Source organism: Microtus oregoni, unplaced genomic scaffold (assembly GCF_018167655.1).
Source record: "Microtus oregoni isolate MIOR12 unplaced genomic scaffold, Mior012 000000F_ref0000247, whole genome shotgun sequence".
NCBI classification, from domain to species: domain Eukaryota; kingdom Metazoa; phylum Chordata; class Mammalia; order Rodentia; family Cricetidae; genus Microtus; species Microtus oregoni.
This window is the reverse complement of record NW_024543059.1, coordinates 31,674,624-31,691,524: the sequence shown is the minus strand read 5'-3', so window position 1 is coordinate 31,691,524 and position 16,901 is coordinate 31,674,624. Positions and strand designations below refer to the sequence as shown.

The 16,901-nt window shown below is 46.2% G+C and overlaps 1 protein-coding gene across 1 annotated transcript in view; it reads right to left on the bottom strand.

Annotated features, from left to right (window-relative positions):
* Nucleotides 1-16,901, bottom strand: part of Gabrb3 (gamma-aminobutyric acid type A receptor subunit beta3) — a 237,265-nt gene that overhangs the window by 52,626 nt on the left and 167,738 nt on the right. Inside the window, exon 4 of the mRNA XM_041649783.1 lies at nucleotides 5,668-5,888. Coding sequence (XP_041505717.1) covers nucleotides 5,668-5,888 — 221 coding nt within the window. The remainder of the gene's footprint in view (nucleotides 1-5,667; nucleotides 5,889-16,901) is intronic.

Here is a 16,901-nt window from a genome sequence, read left to right as displayed (position 1 = left end):
TTCGAGGCCAGCCTGGTCTAGAAGAGCTAGTTCCAGAATAGGAACCAAAAGCCACGGAGAAACCCTGTCTTGAAAAAAAAATCCCCCCCAAAAAAAGAGTGTTCACTAAATTATTAGCAATACGAGATTAGTGGGGCTAGATGATTTTCTATACTGTGGTGTTTTGAATGACAAAAGTCTCATGTAGTTGAATACTTGGTGACCCGTTGGTGGCATTGTTTGGGGGAGGTTATGGAACCTTTTGGAGGTGTGGCTTTTTTTTGGAAGAACTGTTTTGGGGGGCAAGCTTTGAATGTTTATAGCCTTACCCCCACTTCTAATTTCCTCTCTACACTTTGTATTTATGACTAAAGATGTAATCTCTTAGCTTCCTGCTCTTGGCTGCCTGTCTCCAGGCTTCCCTTGCCATTCTGGACTTTCCCTTTGGATCTAAAGCAAAATAAACTCATGATGTCTTATTACAGCAATTCAAGAATAACTAATAGAGAAATAGGTACTGGAGACTCGCTGTTGTGAAGAACCTGACCATTTGGATTTGTGGAGCAGATGTGAAGGACTTTGAAATCTTGAACTAAAAAGCCTATTTTTTTGCCATGAACACAGCTTAACAGCTCAGTCTCTTTGGAGCCTGGAAGACGGTTGTGCTGAGAGCAATGTAGAAGATAGAGGATTCAGATTTAAATATTGGGAACTGGGCTAGAGGTCAGTCATGGGACATTTTGGCAAGTGATGCCTTCTGTCCTTTTCCTGAGACCTTGCCCAAGGCTGGCTGCCCTAAATAAAAGCAATGGACTGATTTCTTTGGCAGAGCGAGTATAATGCTGAGTCTGTGGGTTGGTTGTGACTGATAACTATTAGGCAGATCTAAAATGAAAAAGAGAACGTGGGACATAAAGAAATACAAAAGGTACGGTTTGGAGAGAAGAAGAGCACTAGGGAGCTTCTGTTGCAGCCAATGCGCAGGCCGAAAGAGAGGATGTGATGTTAAGGAGAGAGGAGCCACTAGGGAGTGACATCCTGACATCCTGATTTCCGAGGCTGCACGACAACAATGGGAATGGTGTGCAGAGGGCAAAACACCTCCTGGGTAAGCTTCCAGCTCGTGAAAGAGGAAAGCCTGAAGGGTTCCCTGTTCCTAGAAAAAATTAAAAATAAAATAGCACTACACACAAAGGTCATGGCTGACGTGGCTCACAGCGGGGAGTGTCCATCCTGAACTGGCCAACAAGCTTGGCGGTGCAATCAACAGAGCAGTGGTTTGGGAAGCCTGAGAGCTGCAAGGGTGAGGAGATCATAGATTCTTCCTCCACACTTCAGAGAGCTGCTGAGGACGGGCATGGCATAGCAGAGAAATCCTGAAAACCAGGTGAACATGAAGGCCTGGTTCAGTGGAGACCCCAACATGTTGACATTCCCAATACCTCATGAAGCTCAGATCTTCTCTGCAGTAAACAGAGTTGACTAAGGGACCATAAAAAATAATAGCTTTAAAATAAAATTCTGAATCAATCATAAGTCTCAATTTGGATCTTTTCAAATCTACTTTAGGTTTGATTCAACGATGCATTCAAACTTTTAACCACAGGAATAGTTACATTAATAATTCTCAGCAGTAGCTTTTATCATCAGGTAGGAACATTATAGTGTATTGTCCAAAATATTTTTATATTTCCCATCAAAATATGCTACTGTGCTTTGATGACCACCATTCAACTTCAGTGTGTTATAGGGCAAGTGGCATTATATTTGTAATTTCCTTATTAACCTACAGCACAGAACAGCACAATGTTTAATGGGGCAAAGTAAGATATTTCAAGAGGATCCAGACATTGAAAAGAAGGCAGAGAAGATGGAGAGGGAAGACGTCGCCACTGTCTGACAGACAGCAGGGCAGAGTAGAGAAGCTGGGCAGACAGGGGTGGTTAACGGCCCCTGAGTCCAGGAGCCCTTGGCAGCTAAGACCTTTCTGATACCCTGAAAGGCAGGAGTGCCCAAAGCAAACTTTAAAGGTGCATTCCTGTCAGAACAGCATTATGCCTTTATCCACAGATTCCCCTAGCATCACAGCACGTTGCCTATGCTAGAGGCTCAGTCTGCCAAGGGAGTCAGTCCGCTGTGCCCAAGTCAGTGACCACTAAGGAACTCATGAAACAGTTCCCAGTACCACTGACCTTTCATTACTGTTCTCGGGAAGTTGTGGGCCAGACCATCAGCAGAGTGAAAAATCAATGCTTTCCCAGAACGAGACCGAGCTGAGGTATTAATGTATGCTGCCTCTGGTCTATAGCCAAAGAGTTTTCTCTTTCCCGGAAAATGCCGAAGCCCCCTTGATCCTGGTGCACCATGGCTCTATGTGAAGGAAAAGAAACTCAGAAACTCAAAAGTAGCGGCTGATCACCAGTGCAGGCACTAGCTGGGCTGAAGAAAGAGCTCAGGGTCCAACAGTGAGCTCAGGTGCAATCATTCTAACTGACAGCCACCAGGAGGGAAGCGCCCTCTTCTGGGTGGGACTCTAGCAGCGGTGCCTCCTGAGGATGGAGACAGCAAGCCAGGACTATGGGGCGTTTGACTGGCGCAGTCTCCCACACACAGAACAGACACCGCTGATGGAGAGGGTCAGTTTCAGCTTTCTGGTGTTCCTATGTAAAAGCAAAGGGTCTTCAGGAGAAAACTGACTTTGGACTTTGAATCTTGCTCTTTTTTTTAGGAGCCCTTGTTACATTGCTGGGCATCAGTAGAATCCACAGTTCCTAGTCAACCTCAAGCTCCAGACAAAGACATGAAATGTCCACTGTCCCATTGGGCACCGACATGCTGTAGGCTTGGAAGATTCTATGGATTATAATTACATTGTGTTCAACTTCTGATGAGTTGATAAAGATGCCACAATACTAAAAACTGGGGAGCGTCTGATCCTATTTACCAAGAGATACAGTGTATCATTCAGGTTTGAGATGTTGACTTAGCTCTGGCTTGCTATCTTCCTACTGCCATTCAGCAAAAGTAGCAATCAGAGAGAGAAGGGCTGAGGACAGGGTGAGGCTGACACCACCTTATTTTTATGGAGAAAAATTTACGTTTTTCTCTATGAAAGGCTGGAATATACGTCACAGGGTAGCACAGGATGGAAATGTGTCTATGTGAACTTTAAACATTAATCAGCATCTTTAATTATTAACGTGATTTTTGTTCAAAAGCTCCTTAAACTCTGTGAAGACGTACTGTTTTGCATTAGAGAATGCATAGGCTAGCCAACTTCTAAGAAGCCAGAAGCCAACTGTGCAGTCATTATATACATAGGATAGGCTGCTCAGTCTGGACTTACGGGGGCTTGTGGAGGTCCTCAGCAATGTGAAGAATTATTATAGAAATAGGAGAAACTCCATGAAGATCGAGAAGCATGAGACAATCGTTCCTGGGGGAAAAAGGCTGCAAGGGAAGCTGCTTCCTGACTTCAGGAAACTGATGGAAAGTTAACCAAACGGTGATGGTTAGATTGCTGTGCAAGGCTATCATGAAAGGTCTCCTGACTTATTACTGCAGCAGTACTTACTTTGTAGGCCAAGTGTGACGCAAAGCTACAATTTTAGAAAACAGTTTCCTCTTTGTTCGGTTGGTTTTCTATTTTGTACTCTTCCCTTTTGTTTGGCATGGAATTTGACACCTTGAAATGAAATTCCTAAACTTGTGTGCATGTTACGTAAGCTATTCCCCAAAGTTACAGTCCTTTGATTTTACCAAAGGCAAATTGATAGAGTTTACTTCCGTCAAAAAAAATAAAGAAAAAAAGAAAGAATGCAGGGCCAGCAAAACAACTCATGGGGAAAGACGTTAGGCAGCAAGCCTGAAACCTGAGTTTAGTTCTGGATAACCACGGGGTGGAAGGAGAGAGGCAATTCCTCCAGGTAGCCTACCCTCCTTGAATGAATACACACCCAAAATAAGTACATGCAAAATAAAAAAAAGAGGGACCATGAGGAAAATATTTTTAAATGAAAAATAAAAAAATAAAACAAGGAAGAGAACCCAAAAAGCATGCTTTGTTTTAAAAAGGCAAAATGTCAGTGATTTTCTTTGCTATTCCTACCCAGTTTGCCTGCTTTACGGACACATATCTGTATGCACACACAGACATGAACTCAGGTCCCTACACTCACATCCACACGTGTGGACAAATAGGGCATACACACACACAGCCGGCCAACTTTGGTGAGGGAATGGTCGTGTCAGGGTAGGTGCTCTTCCGGCGAGAGCAACGCACTATCATGACTTCTTATGCTGGAACCAAATGTCTCACTGTGGGGTAAAAGTATAAACTGCTCGACCTGGCCACAGAACATCAGACTGGACTCCGGTGAGACACCATCACAGTTCCATTCACATGCACTAATATTCCCTTCTACTTAGAAAGGTCTGATTTGGCAGAAATCCCTACTTTGGCTACAATATTGTGGTTGGTTAAAGAAGACATTCAATATTTTCTAGTTAAGACTAAGCTAAACAATCTCCTCTATTCAATCCAGAGACTCTACCCACCACAGGAGGTAGATTTTAGCACATTCGGGTTGGTGTTTTACTTTTAAAACTACTGGAGTCTTCTGAAAAAGTCCTGCACTCACAGCAAGTTGAGATAGGACTTCCTCCAAGAGACCCTCATAATGTTTCATTCAAAACTGTCGGCCACTTCCCAGAAGGCCTCAAGGCCACTTTTAACCCATAACATCACGGAAGTCAGACAGGTGCATCCACACATCCGTACCAAACAACAGCAGCCCAGCAGCAAAATCAGCACAAAATCCATGCAGAAACAGGACTTGAGAATGTTGTTCAGCAAATTGATAACATACAATTATAAAACAGCAGGGTGGAGCATCATAGGAAGATTGGGTCATTTCCTAGCAGGGAAGTCCTGGGCCACCTCTGTGCAACTCAGGGGGTAGCCTGGCTTTCAGGTAGCTGACTCCATCGTAAGCCCTGGAGAAATCTCTGCCTCCTGTGTCGGGCTCTCGGCATTGCCTCCATAGAGTACAGCTGAGACTATACCTTAAATCTGCACAATAGATGCCTTCTAATTAAGCAGTGCAGCTCGCTTTGGGAAAACAACTATTTAAGCCTTTCAAGTGTCAGGGGAATATTAATTACAGGTCTCTGTGCTTTCTGATATGGGAATCTGTGTTCTCAGAGATGGCAACCCAATTATACACAAACTATCCAAGAAGGCTGCTTTGTAACTTTTGGTGACTCTTATAAGAACAGTAATACACCAAATATTCCAGGGATGAGGGTTTCCTTTCTGCAAAGCTTAGAATGTCTCGTGGATATTTATCAGCTAATCTAAGGAGAATCTCACTGCCAGCGTACCCCACAACTTCAAAATGGTCCCTGCAGAGCAGACAGACCTGAGCCCTTGCTTTGGCCCTGCAGAGCAGAGAGACCTGGGCCCTGCAGAACAGACCTGAGCCCTGCAGAGCGGACAGACCTGAGCCCATACAGAGGCCCTGCAGAGCAGACAGACCTGAGCCCGTACAGAGGCCCTGCAGAGCGGACAGACCTGAGCCCTTGCTTTGGCCCTGCAGAGCAGAGAGACCTGGGCCCTGCAGAACAGACCTGAGCCCTGCAGAGCAGACAGATCTGAGCCCGTACAGCGGCCCTGCAGAGCGGACAGACCTGAGCCCGTACAGCACTGTCCCATCAGGGTGGAGGCGGATCATGCGGTTTTTCACTGTCACTCCGTGCACAAATGACTTTTTGTCATTTAAGAAATATGTGTCGGGCACCCAGAGCTGGTCAGCCACTCGATTGTCAAGCGTGAGGTTGAGAGGGATCCCAGAATAGGCGAGCCTTTTATCTCTCCAATATTGTTGAAAATACATAGTTAAGGTATAGTCCTGGGAGGAAGAGAAAGAAAAGAAAGAAAATTAGTTTGTGCTCAACACAGGTGTAACTCCTGCATGCAACGACAAGTCCAGGCTGAATCCCACTTCCTGGAAACGGGCAGAGCACCAGACACTTCCTTGGGAATGCAAACACTGAGTTCAGGAAGCACAATGTAAGAAGAGTATGGCATACATAGGAAATTTTACTTTACTTCGTTAAGGGCACCAGACGGGTGGCGTTCTGAGACAACCATACAGAAAGAAAAGGTAAGAAAGCATTACTGTAAAATCAGATGGTTGGCAAGGAACTTGGTTGACTCCCTAGGTCCACGTTTCCCACCAACCAGATAGCAGTTTAACCAAGCTGTGTGGGTGGACTCTATCTCTAAAGCCATCTCTGCAGTTGAAGCTGCTTTCTTCTGCCCTTGCAAAGACCATAAACATGCATGCCTTCCAGCGACATCCCCTGGAGCTAAAGTGGCCTGTGGGAGAGCTCGGTGCCTGACTTCCACATGTTCTTTTCCTCTTAGCTCACCCTTGCTAGACATTAACTGGGCCACAGTCTCACCTGGAGATAACATGATGGCATGGGAACTAGGGAAGCCTAAGTCACAGCAGAACTTGGAAGGAGACCACCGCACTGCCTCGGGCAACCAATGAAATCAGCCAGCACCCACCCAGGGAACTATAAAGCCATTTTTGCTTTTGGTTGTTTTTGATGGCAAAACAGTTAATTCAGTTGGCAGAGACGAAGGCACCCCAAATGCCCCCACAGAAAAACAAGAACATACACACTGCATAAATACACATAGGTGTAGACATCAGAAAATATGGCGAGAGTCACAGGACGTTCTGGACCCTGAAAACCTGGAGGCATGTAGGTACATCCCACATGCTCCTTGGTCAGGTCTGTAAACACACTCATCTTGTGGGCAGTGAAAGGTGAGAAGCAAACCAGTTTTAGAGCCTATCCTGGACCACCGGGGATAACATAAGCCTACTACCTCACACGGCAGCTCTCCGAGGGGTATAGTCTGTTTCATGTGAACACATAAATGATATGCGTTATGCTTAAAGATGATAAAGTTCAGATATCAACCTGTCCTGCCCAGATGTGCCAGCAAGTGGTTTCAAGAAAACTCACACATACTAACCAACCCTAAGCAAAATACAAATTCTGGAATGAAGGTACAGCGCAGGGTCAGAAAGCAGGCCTGGATGTGTAACACTCCAGAGAAACAAATGGTCCTTGGCCGGAAAAGCAGAGGGCAGAGGAAAAAGGGCAAGCCTATGTGTGCCAGAGTCCTGGATTTTATCTGGATTCTAATGAAGAGGGAATACATGAGAAGCAGGAAATTTTTCCAAGAACATCCAGGGGTAGATCTCTGAGCCTAGGACTTCCTAGATGGATGCTCACTCCCGTCCCCATCACAAATCAGAGATTTTCATGAAGAAGATGTCCCTAAACCTAGGCCCTGGGAAGCTGGCTGAGCAGGCAGGGAGCGTGGCAAAACTGGGAGCTGTCAGTTTCCAGCCCTTACATATTTGTAAGTATATGAGGAGGGCAGCGGAACGGGACCCCACACAAGTGGCTGAGGAGCAGGGACCCGGATGCAAGCATCACACAGCGAAAGCCAGCCTAGTCTCATGTGCCCGGGGGCTACCAAGTTCATGAAACCATGGATCTTAGCTTCTGCATGTTTGGACATCTGGGGCCCCGCTGAGCTGGGGGAGCTGATCTCCCAGGGTTATTCAGTAATTACACAAAGTGGACAACATCCAGGGCTAGCGTGAGAGTTAGGACATCTTTTATATCCAAGCCAATGGATCCAGAGCCCATCCCTTGCTCTTCCTCTATGGAGCTTGTTTACAGCAGCTAACAATTCACAATGGCTACTGACCTAGCTCTAGGTGCCAGATGACTGCGAAGAGCCTCTACCATTAGGAGCCTTGCAATTAAACAATTCTAGGATGTTTGCCTTTATCTGTCCTTTTTATGAAACATTAAAGGGCTCTGCTTAGAGGTGACCTTTGTTCTCCACCATTGGACTTCCATTGGTGTTCTTATGTGGCCCCCATGGTAGGGTGTGTCCCTCCTTTGGTTACTCTTTCACTAGCAGCCATCTGCCAATAGGTCGCCTTTCCTATACCTGAGCATCTTGTGATGGAAAACACTGTCAACCTGACAGGATCTAGACCACCGGGGGGGGGGGAACTCTGGGTATTACGTAGGGGAGCTTCCAGATTGGATAGCCGGAAGTGGAACAACCTACTCTAAATGTGGGTAGCACCGTTCCACGGGTTGGGTGGGATTCTGAGCTGAATGGAAATGCAAAGCTGAGCTGAGAAGAGCCATTCATCTCTACGCTTCCTAATTGCGAGTATGACAACCCTTGCCATCAAACTTTGGCTGTCATTCAGTACTGTATGCTCCAATGTGAACCCAAATAAGCCCTTTCTTCCTGAAGAGGGTTTCTGTCAGGCATGTCGATATAGGAAAAAAAAATACCTCTCTATCATATAAAATGAGGATTGAGAAGTGGGGCCACCTGTTAAGTTGGGGTCAGACCCACCCTCATTAGCCTCTGGGGAGGACAGAACAAACTCCTAGGGTTACCTTTTTAAAAGACACAAATTTCGGAAGAGGTTGGAGAGGATAAGGGAAGTGTATGGATAAGTCAAAATACATTGTATGCAGGTATGAAATGCTCAATGAATTAATAAAAAAATACATCTAAACCCATGAAAAATAGAAGTGGGGCCATTGCTCATATGAGTCTGATCATGTGGACTGTAGGTCTTTGGATCCCGTCTATGGGAAGCATGTGGGAGTTTGGAACACTGAGCTACAAAACCATTAGGACACTATAAACAGAGCTGATCAGACTGTCCTGGTGGGAATTCTGAGAGAGCAGAGGGTGAGCCCATGCAGATTCACAGGGGAATACAGACTCTATTGAGAACTGGGCTGGGGGCCATTCAGGTTATACTCACACTCCGGCTTGAGGGAAGTTGAACTCAAAAGTCAATGGCTTGGCAGAGGGACTTTCAATACAGGCTAGTGTTCACTATTCTTTTCCAGGTAGGCAATGACAAACAGCAACAAGTAGAGGGAATGAGAAGATGTGCCCATTGTCAGGAAAGGAGGTTAAAGTTTCCAACAGGAAGAATGCAGTTGTTGAGAAGAATGGGCCCCAGTCAGAACCAGCCACCCTCTCAGTACTGGGGTAGCTGGGAAGGTACTCTTGAAAGCAGAACCCCACCCACTGAAGAAAACCTCTTGCGGAACCCCAAATTTATCAAGTGAGACTAACCTGAGCAAGCTGGTGAAGGGCTACCCTGATCAAACGCAGCCACCTGTGGTAATATGCCCCAAGGTCAGCAAGTAGTCTATATGCTACTTGTTATACATACACGAAAAACGGAAGGATGAAAGCCAGACATGGTGGTGCTCACATAATCTCAGCACTGGAGATGCAGAGGCAGTCAACAAGAGTTTAAGGCTAGTCTGGTTTACATAAAGGGTGCAATGCCAGCGAAATAGGAAGGAGTACATAATGAGATCCTAATTAAAAAACACCGAAACAAAAGAAGGAACGGAGGCTTAAGCCAAAGTCTCAGATGGCTACTGAAGTCACATCCATAGATGAAGGCCTCAGGGTCCATGGCATGAAGGAAAAGCCCAAGTTTTGATGGAAGTGATAGGATGGTGGTAATGTCAGGACCCCGGGATGGCAGCAGAGGAGGGTTGCATGTCAGGACCCCGGGATGGCAGCAGAGGAGGGTTGCATGTCAGGACCCCGGGATGGCAGCAGAGGAGGGTTGCATGTCAGGACCCTGGGATGGCAGCAGAGGAGGGTTGCATGTCAGGACCCCGGGATGGCAGCAGAGGAGGGTTGCATGTCAGGACCCCGGGATGGCAGCAGAGGAGGGTTGCATGTCAGGACCCCGGGATGGCACCAGAGGAGTGTTGCATGTGAGGAGTAGAGCTGACCTGGGGAAGAGGTCACAAGTGCCACAGGATTACAGAGCTGGAGGGTGAGGCAATGCAAACCTGTTGGACCTCAGATGGCTCCATCAGGAGCTTCAGATACCTAACACTGAGCTGTGGGATTTCCCATTTGCCCTGCTTAATCTGGGTCCTGCTTTGGTCTGATATGTCTTTGCTATGTTCCCATCTCCACGTTTCAGAAAGGGAACATTTATTCTGTGCCCTCGACTGTTAGAAGCATGAAACTTGTTTTTTTTTTTTTTTTTGGATTTTTCGAGACAGGGTTTCTCTGTAGCTTTTGTTTCCTGTCCTGGAACTAGCTCTTGTAGACCAGTCTGGCCTCGAACTCACAGAGATCCGCCTGCCTCTGCCTCCCTAGTGCTGGGATTAAAGGCGTGCGCCACCAATGCCCAGCTTTGAAACTTGTTTTTATGGTACAGGAAATGCAGTACTGAGACACTGCCCAGGTGCAGAGGGGGCTCTGCTCATCTGTTCTCGAAGGGGTTAGACCTCTTAAAGGCTAGAGGGACTTTTAAGGCGGATAAAATGCATTTTGACTATGAGATGTTTGACAAGGGGTCGGAAACTGTGACTTGAAAATGATCTACTTGAGTTTCCATTTGACATGGTGCAGAGTTGTGATGTTAATAATGCCAACTTGGCAGGATCTCTACTACCTAGGAGACAAGCCCGTGGGCATGTCTGGGCCAGAGCTTCTAGATTAGGGTGAGAGGAAAGGCACATCCTATATGTGGATGGCACCCTTCTCTAGGCTGGTCATACATGGAAGAAGAAAGCGAGCCACATGCAAGAACTCATCTCCCTCTTTGTTTCAGCAATAGACACAAGGTGACCATTACCTCAAGATCCTCTGCCATCATCAAATGTGCCCTCAAACCGTCACCCAGAATACGCCCTTCCTTCTCTGCTTTACTTTTATCAGGCATTCTGTCATGGCCACAAGGAAAATAACTAAGGCACATGTGACTCATATTCTAAAGCACAGCATGTAACTGAGAGAGCTTGGATATACAACCAAAATCTCAATGGTGAGGGGGCAGAGGTCATGGCAAAAAGTACCTGCTGCTTGGAAGCAAGAGGACCAGGTGTAGAGTGCTGCCTTGGGAAACCCCGAAATGTCAGACGCTGCCAATCCAGAGCTGCTGGGGAATGGACCACCACCCTGTCTATGCTGACTTTTGTTAAAGAGGTGACATGCGATAACCCAAACACGAGCAGCCACGGAGGCATAGCAACGCGGAAACTGATGGCAACGTCGACTGGGGTCTCTTCTGTGCACAAAACTCTCCAAACTAACAGAACAGGAAAGTTTCCCTCGATTCTTTCTTTAACCGCCACCTGCTTCCCTACGCCTGAGTCATGAAGTCTAGCACTCCTCACAGAGGCTCTTCAGGCTGGCTTCACATGGTTTGCCATGAGGAAGGAGAAGAAGCTCCGGTTTGCACCAGGAGCCGGTTGTCATTCACAGTCGGAAGGCTCGGGACCAGGTTTTATTTTGGGTGGTGTTGCTCTTGACACCATCCTCAGCACCTCCAAGTTTGGCCTTTGGTGTTTTCTAAAGTAATTTGAGTCGGGAGCTTAGGGAGCCAAAAGAAAAGCCTACTTATTCAAAATCACTGAGTCTGCTCAGCCTTATGAGGAAGTAACAAATCTATTAACAGGTGCACTAATCAATAGCTCCTTTCTCCTTTCAGACATTGGAGGACCAAGGGGAAGGGAAGGTGCCCAACATGAAGCCGATGGTAGAAGGCCCAGGACCCCCTCCATTAGCTTGTGTCCTTGTGAGGTAGCAAAAACCGAATTCCTTTGCTTAGGAGTGATGCTGCTAGCTGTCCCATGCTGGGGTGATGTCTCCTCTGGGATGTAAGAGCATGATGGATAGGGAATGATAAAAGTCAGCATAGGAAAGCGTAGCGAACCTGGTAGGGGCTGTTGGCAAAGGCCACAGGGAGTGGAAAACCAGGTCCCCAGGCATTCTTTAGAGGAAAAGGAATGGTGGCAGCCCTGTTCCACTGCAATACAACTGTTTAAAGGTGTTGCTTCCAAGGGTTTCAGAGAAATATCCTATTTTTCACATGTGGAGCCATGAGTCAGTCACAGAAGAAGCCATATCCGGGATGGAGAATCCATCATGTGAATTTCAGGCCAGGCCGCAGCAACCAATAAAGAGACCATAAGGCTCGAAGAACCGAGAGAAAGATTGGCTTGGAGAACTGGGGGAGTTTGCCTTGGGCTTCACTAAAACAAGATGCAGTTGGAGCTGTGGAGTGAGACAGGGCCAGAGGGCAGTGTCTGTTGATTCTGGTTTTGGACACAAGGTCTCTCATTGGTCTAGGGTTCACCAATTCAACTAGCGTAGAGGGCTTACAAGCCCCAGAGATCCCCAGTCTCCTCAGCACTAAGATTTCAAGCTAGCTACAACACTCCTACTTTTTAAATTGGTTTAGAGGCTCACACTCAGGCCCTTGTGCATGCATCATGCTTGAACAAATGGACTATCTCCTCAATCCTATTTATTTTATTTTATGTAAAGGTAGACTCAGGTGATTTTTAGGTTAGGCGTGACAGAGGAGGATGGAGCCTTTCAAAGAATAGCCAGGCAAGCACATCCGAGGGAGGGACAGGCCCAGGCCACTGGGGGAACCGTAGATAGTGAAGGAGGACTCAGCGGGTAGCATTACAAACCAAATACAAGAAAGGTCCAATATCATGGAATAAGCCTAATATGAAATACATAATGAATGTCCACTAGTGTGGTTGACATAGCTCTCATTTTCCAGACTCTCAAATTCCTAGACAACCCAACTTATCGAACAAATATTTACTGAGTGACTACCATGTGTTAATCAATGTTGAGGGGAGGAGACAAGCTAGGTGCAATCCAGGCCCAAATGGGTTGGCCATCACCAGACTGACGAAATCTGATTTTAGGTGTCTGTAATTCAAGAGCAATCAGGAAAAAGATGCCACACTGAATATGAGGAGACACAAAAGAAGCTACTTCCGGGGAAGACAAGCAAGGGCAAATTCCTGGAAAGGGGCTTATGTGCAATCAGCGTGGAGTAAGCCTTGAAGAAGACAGTAAACTGGTCAGGTCATCTTCCCATGGCTACGGGCTTCACTGCTGCATTTCCCAAGCCTGCTGCCAGGGGCCAGGAACAGGAGGATGCTTACCACCTACTCTTCTCCAGGGAACGTCGCCACCAGCCGTCTTCAGATGACGGAGCTCACAGAACAGTGTTTCTCACCCGGTGGGTCATAACCAATTTGGGGGATTGCATATCAGACATTCTGCCTATCAGATATTGACATTACTCTCCCTAACAGTTGCAAACCTGTAATTATGAAGCAGCAAAAACCATTTCATGGTTGGGGTCACCACAAGACGCGGAATAGCACTTAAGGGTCACAGCATTAGGAAGGTTGAGAACCACGGCCCTGGAGGGAAGGAACTGAAGCAGCAGAGGTCTAGAAATTGCTGTCTGCAGAAGAAGACTCCAAGGATGCTGAAACTCAGAAGCAACTGTCATGCTGATCTGTTTAATGGTAATGATATCGTAGTCTCTATCTTTTGTTAATGCACAGAGGCCCATGTCCTGTCTCTCTAGGACTGTTTTTTTTTTTTCTGGTGACTGATCTATATGAGGACATGGCCATGTTTTCAGGAACTCAGCACACAATCTCTCTGAGACAGCAACGACATCTGAAAAAGAGCAGAGAACCATGGCTATGGCTTCCTGTTCCACTTCTGCCCTTCCTGGCTCACCCTATAGAGCACCAGAGAAGACGAGGGTAGGAAACCACAGGGGTCAAGAAGAGGCAGAGTGTGGGAGAGGTGGTTTCTGATGAAAGTGAGGGAGGGTATGGTTTGGGCATCTGGATCAGAAACAGGATCAGGAAGGCGGGACACTCTGGAAGGAAGAGATCAGAGGAGTTGGGAATGAGGACCATCACTGTCCATTTTGATATGGCAGGCACAGGGATAGCCAGCCTAATTAAATTAGCACACCGGGGAGAGCCAGGCTGTCTCCTGGCACAGGTTCTCAGCAATAGGCTGGTGGTATCAGCATATCTAGACTGGTATTGGCAGCAGGAGAGGTCAGAGATCACAAAAGTGTTACTGGTTGGAGGGCTGGTCAGGTGTGCCTAGGAGAGCAAGCATTCTCCATGGCTGGGAGTGGAGTCAATACAAATGGAAGAGAATCTCTTCTATACAGGCTCCATTCTGCAGCCCTGGCTCATGCTCTAGGCTCACATCACTCCTGGCTGTAATGCAATGGGACTTGGTCTTCAACTGTGGTGTGAGCGAGTCAAACATTTGTAAAGTGTTCTTTCTATGACCCAATTGACACTGGCTGGTGTGCAGGAGTCTCACCAGTTCACACCCATTTCATCTTGTCCCTCGAACCTCAGGAACTGGGAAAACACTTGGCTTCTGGTGAGGCTGCAGATTCAATTTAGAAAGGTGACTGGCACCATACTGTCAAAAGACTCCTGACAGTATGTACGGGAAATCATTTCCTGGCAATGGCACCCTACAACGTTCTCCTCATACTAATTGAGCATTTCACCCCCCCCCCCCCAGAGCCTCTCCAGGAAGAGGGCTGGAGGAGGCAACTGTCTTGAGCCTCTTGGATAGGCTCTATCAGAGACCAGTCCATCTTGAATCTAAGAGTTGATGAGAGCAGAGGATGAACCTCAACCAAGACTGAAGCACAAGAGGAAGAGGGAGAAAAGAGGAGACAGGAGGAAGAGGAAGAGGGAGAGGAGGAAGAAGATGGGGAAGAGGTAGAAGAAGAGGAGGCCTTCCTCACAGTCTCATTGGAGAGTCTACCAGCTAAGTCAAGAATACCAGCACAATTAAGATAAATTATGACCATTGCCTATATGCAGACTATATTCTTTTTACACGAGGTTGTTTCAGAAAAGAATGCTAAAATACCAATAAGTCATGATTAAGGCCTAAGTGTGTGTAACATTCCAGTAGGGCCTTTCCACTTCCCAGATGTAAACCCGCAATTTCCTAGGAGCCTGACCAGAAAGAATTGTTTCTTGTCAACTTTGTGACTTGTGGTTTTGCCTTATAGGGTTGCAATCTTGCCAAAGGAAACTTGGGCACCACCCTATAGTCTCAATTTTTGGAAAAGGAGAAAAAGAAAAGAAAAACATTTCTTAGCAGTTCTTTAAGTTATATCTTTAAGATATAACTGGAGCGCCACAACTACAATTATATATATGGCTAAGAACTAACATGAGTCTCTTGACAAGTGTCTGAGGAGGTGTCTCTTTGAACACCCTTTTTTTTTTCTTATAATCCCCACGGTTAAGTCTATGTTAAACTACACTGTAATAAACTCCAAATTCACTTCATACTAGTGCCTCAAATTCTTCTCACTGCCAAAGTTAAGAGATCCATCTTCACTTGAGTCACGTCTTTGAAAAGAACTTTCCAAGCATCAGGGACCACTTGTCTCCAGCCTGCACCCTGCCACTGCCAGCAAGACCACCACGCTGAGACCCTCTGGGTTTCAGTGCCGTCAAGTTTATGGATATCAGAGAATGCTCCATCTTAGGGAAACATCCTGCATATCTGGTTTACATCTTGAGGGTTTCCTATGGCCACTGTCTCCCTGGAGTTTAGAATAGATGGTGCATTCAGGCAGTAATGAGCCAACTCCGTATGTATCTTCATCCAACATTCCCCAGAGAATGCAGAACTAGCACTCTTGGGCATACCGTGTGGATGAAAGAGAGCTTAGTTAATTTTATCCGACTTGAAATATGACCATTTATACAAATCTTTAGATATCTTAAATCAACACCTCTCTGTGTACTATAAAGCTTTATGAAGGCTGCAGAGCTAGCATAAAGAAAGTTTAGGAATTGAATTGAAAATAAAATTGGAATAGGGCTCATTACTTTCAGGGATCACTAGGCTGCTTGATAATCTGATGAAATAATAACATCTCCACCCTTCCTCTCTCTCTCACGCCTTCTTCCTTTGTGCTCCTGTCTCTCCACTCACCCCTTCTCTTCCTTCTTTCTCCCCCTCCCTCTCGTCCATTTTGTCTCCCTTTCACTTTATTTCTTCTCTCCTTTTTCTCCCTCTTCACTCCTCTTCTCACCCCCTTCTCCTTTCTCCTCCTTATTCCCCCGTTTCTTACTTCAGTCAGCATGAAACATGAAAACACAGGTGATGGGCACTTCCACGCACTGAACATTGCCTGCATGGACTAGCATCAATACGAATAAGTTCCACAGATTTGTAAGCCATGTATTTAAGTTTTGTAACTTATTTTTTTCTTTCTCATTTGAATGTGTGTGTGTGTGTGTGTGTGTGTGTGTGTGTATGCTGAAGCAGTTGTCAGGACTCACTACGGGTTGTAATAATTCATAATGAGCAAACATCAGATTTAGGCCTCTGCCTTGCAGCCAGATGACTGCTTCTGTGTGCCTAAAGCAGGGCTAGGACTGGTGGGCATTCACCTGGGGGATGAAAGGCAGACACTGCTTGCCTCTCCTAACCCATGCAAAAGGCCAGATGATTGAGCATGGAAGGCTGACTTTCTGGAAGCAAGCCACTCACTAACCAAGCACTTATATGGACATTACTGTGCTTTGACAATCCCCTAAGAATATGTAAGGAGAAGTGATAAGACAAAGTAACACAACCCTGCCAAGCTATTTAAACAACAAAGTAACACAACCCTGCCAAGCTATTTAAACAACAAAGTAACACAACCCTGCCCAGCTATTTAAACAAAAATGTTTCCTCCTGCTGGTATCCACCTCTTGGCATCTACTTCCTTCAAATAACAAGGACACTTATTTGAAAGTAGAAATATTGCTTGTTATTGTGCACTAAAGTAATGGGCTAGCATCCTCAACACAGGAAATGGATAAAACAGGTTCTGGGGCTGAGGGAAGAATACGATCTCCAAACAAACTGAAACATGTGCTGGCAACTGTGAAAGCCACGCGATGTCTATATTTGCATCTGGTTTAGCAAGTTT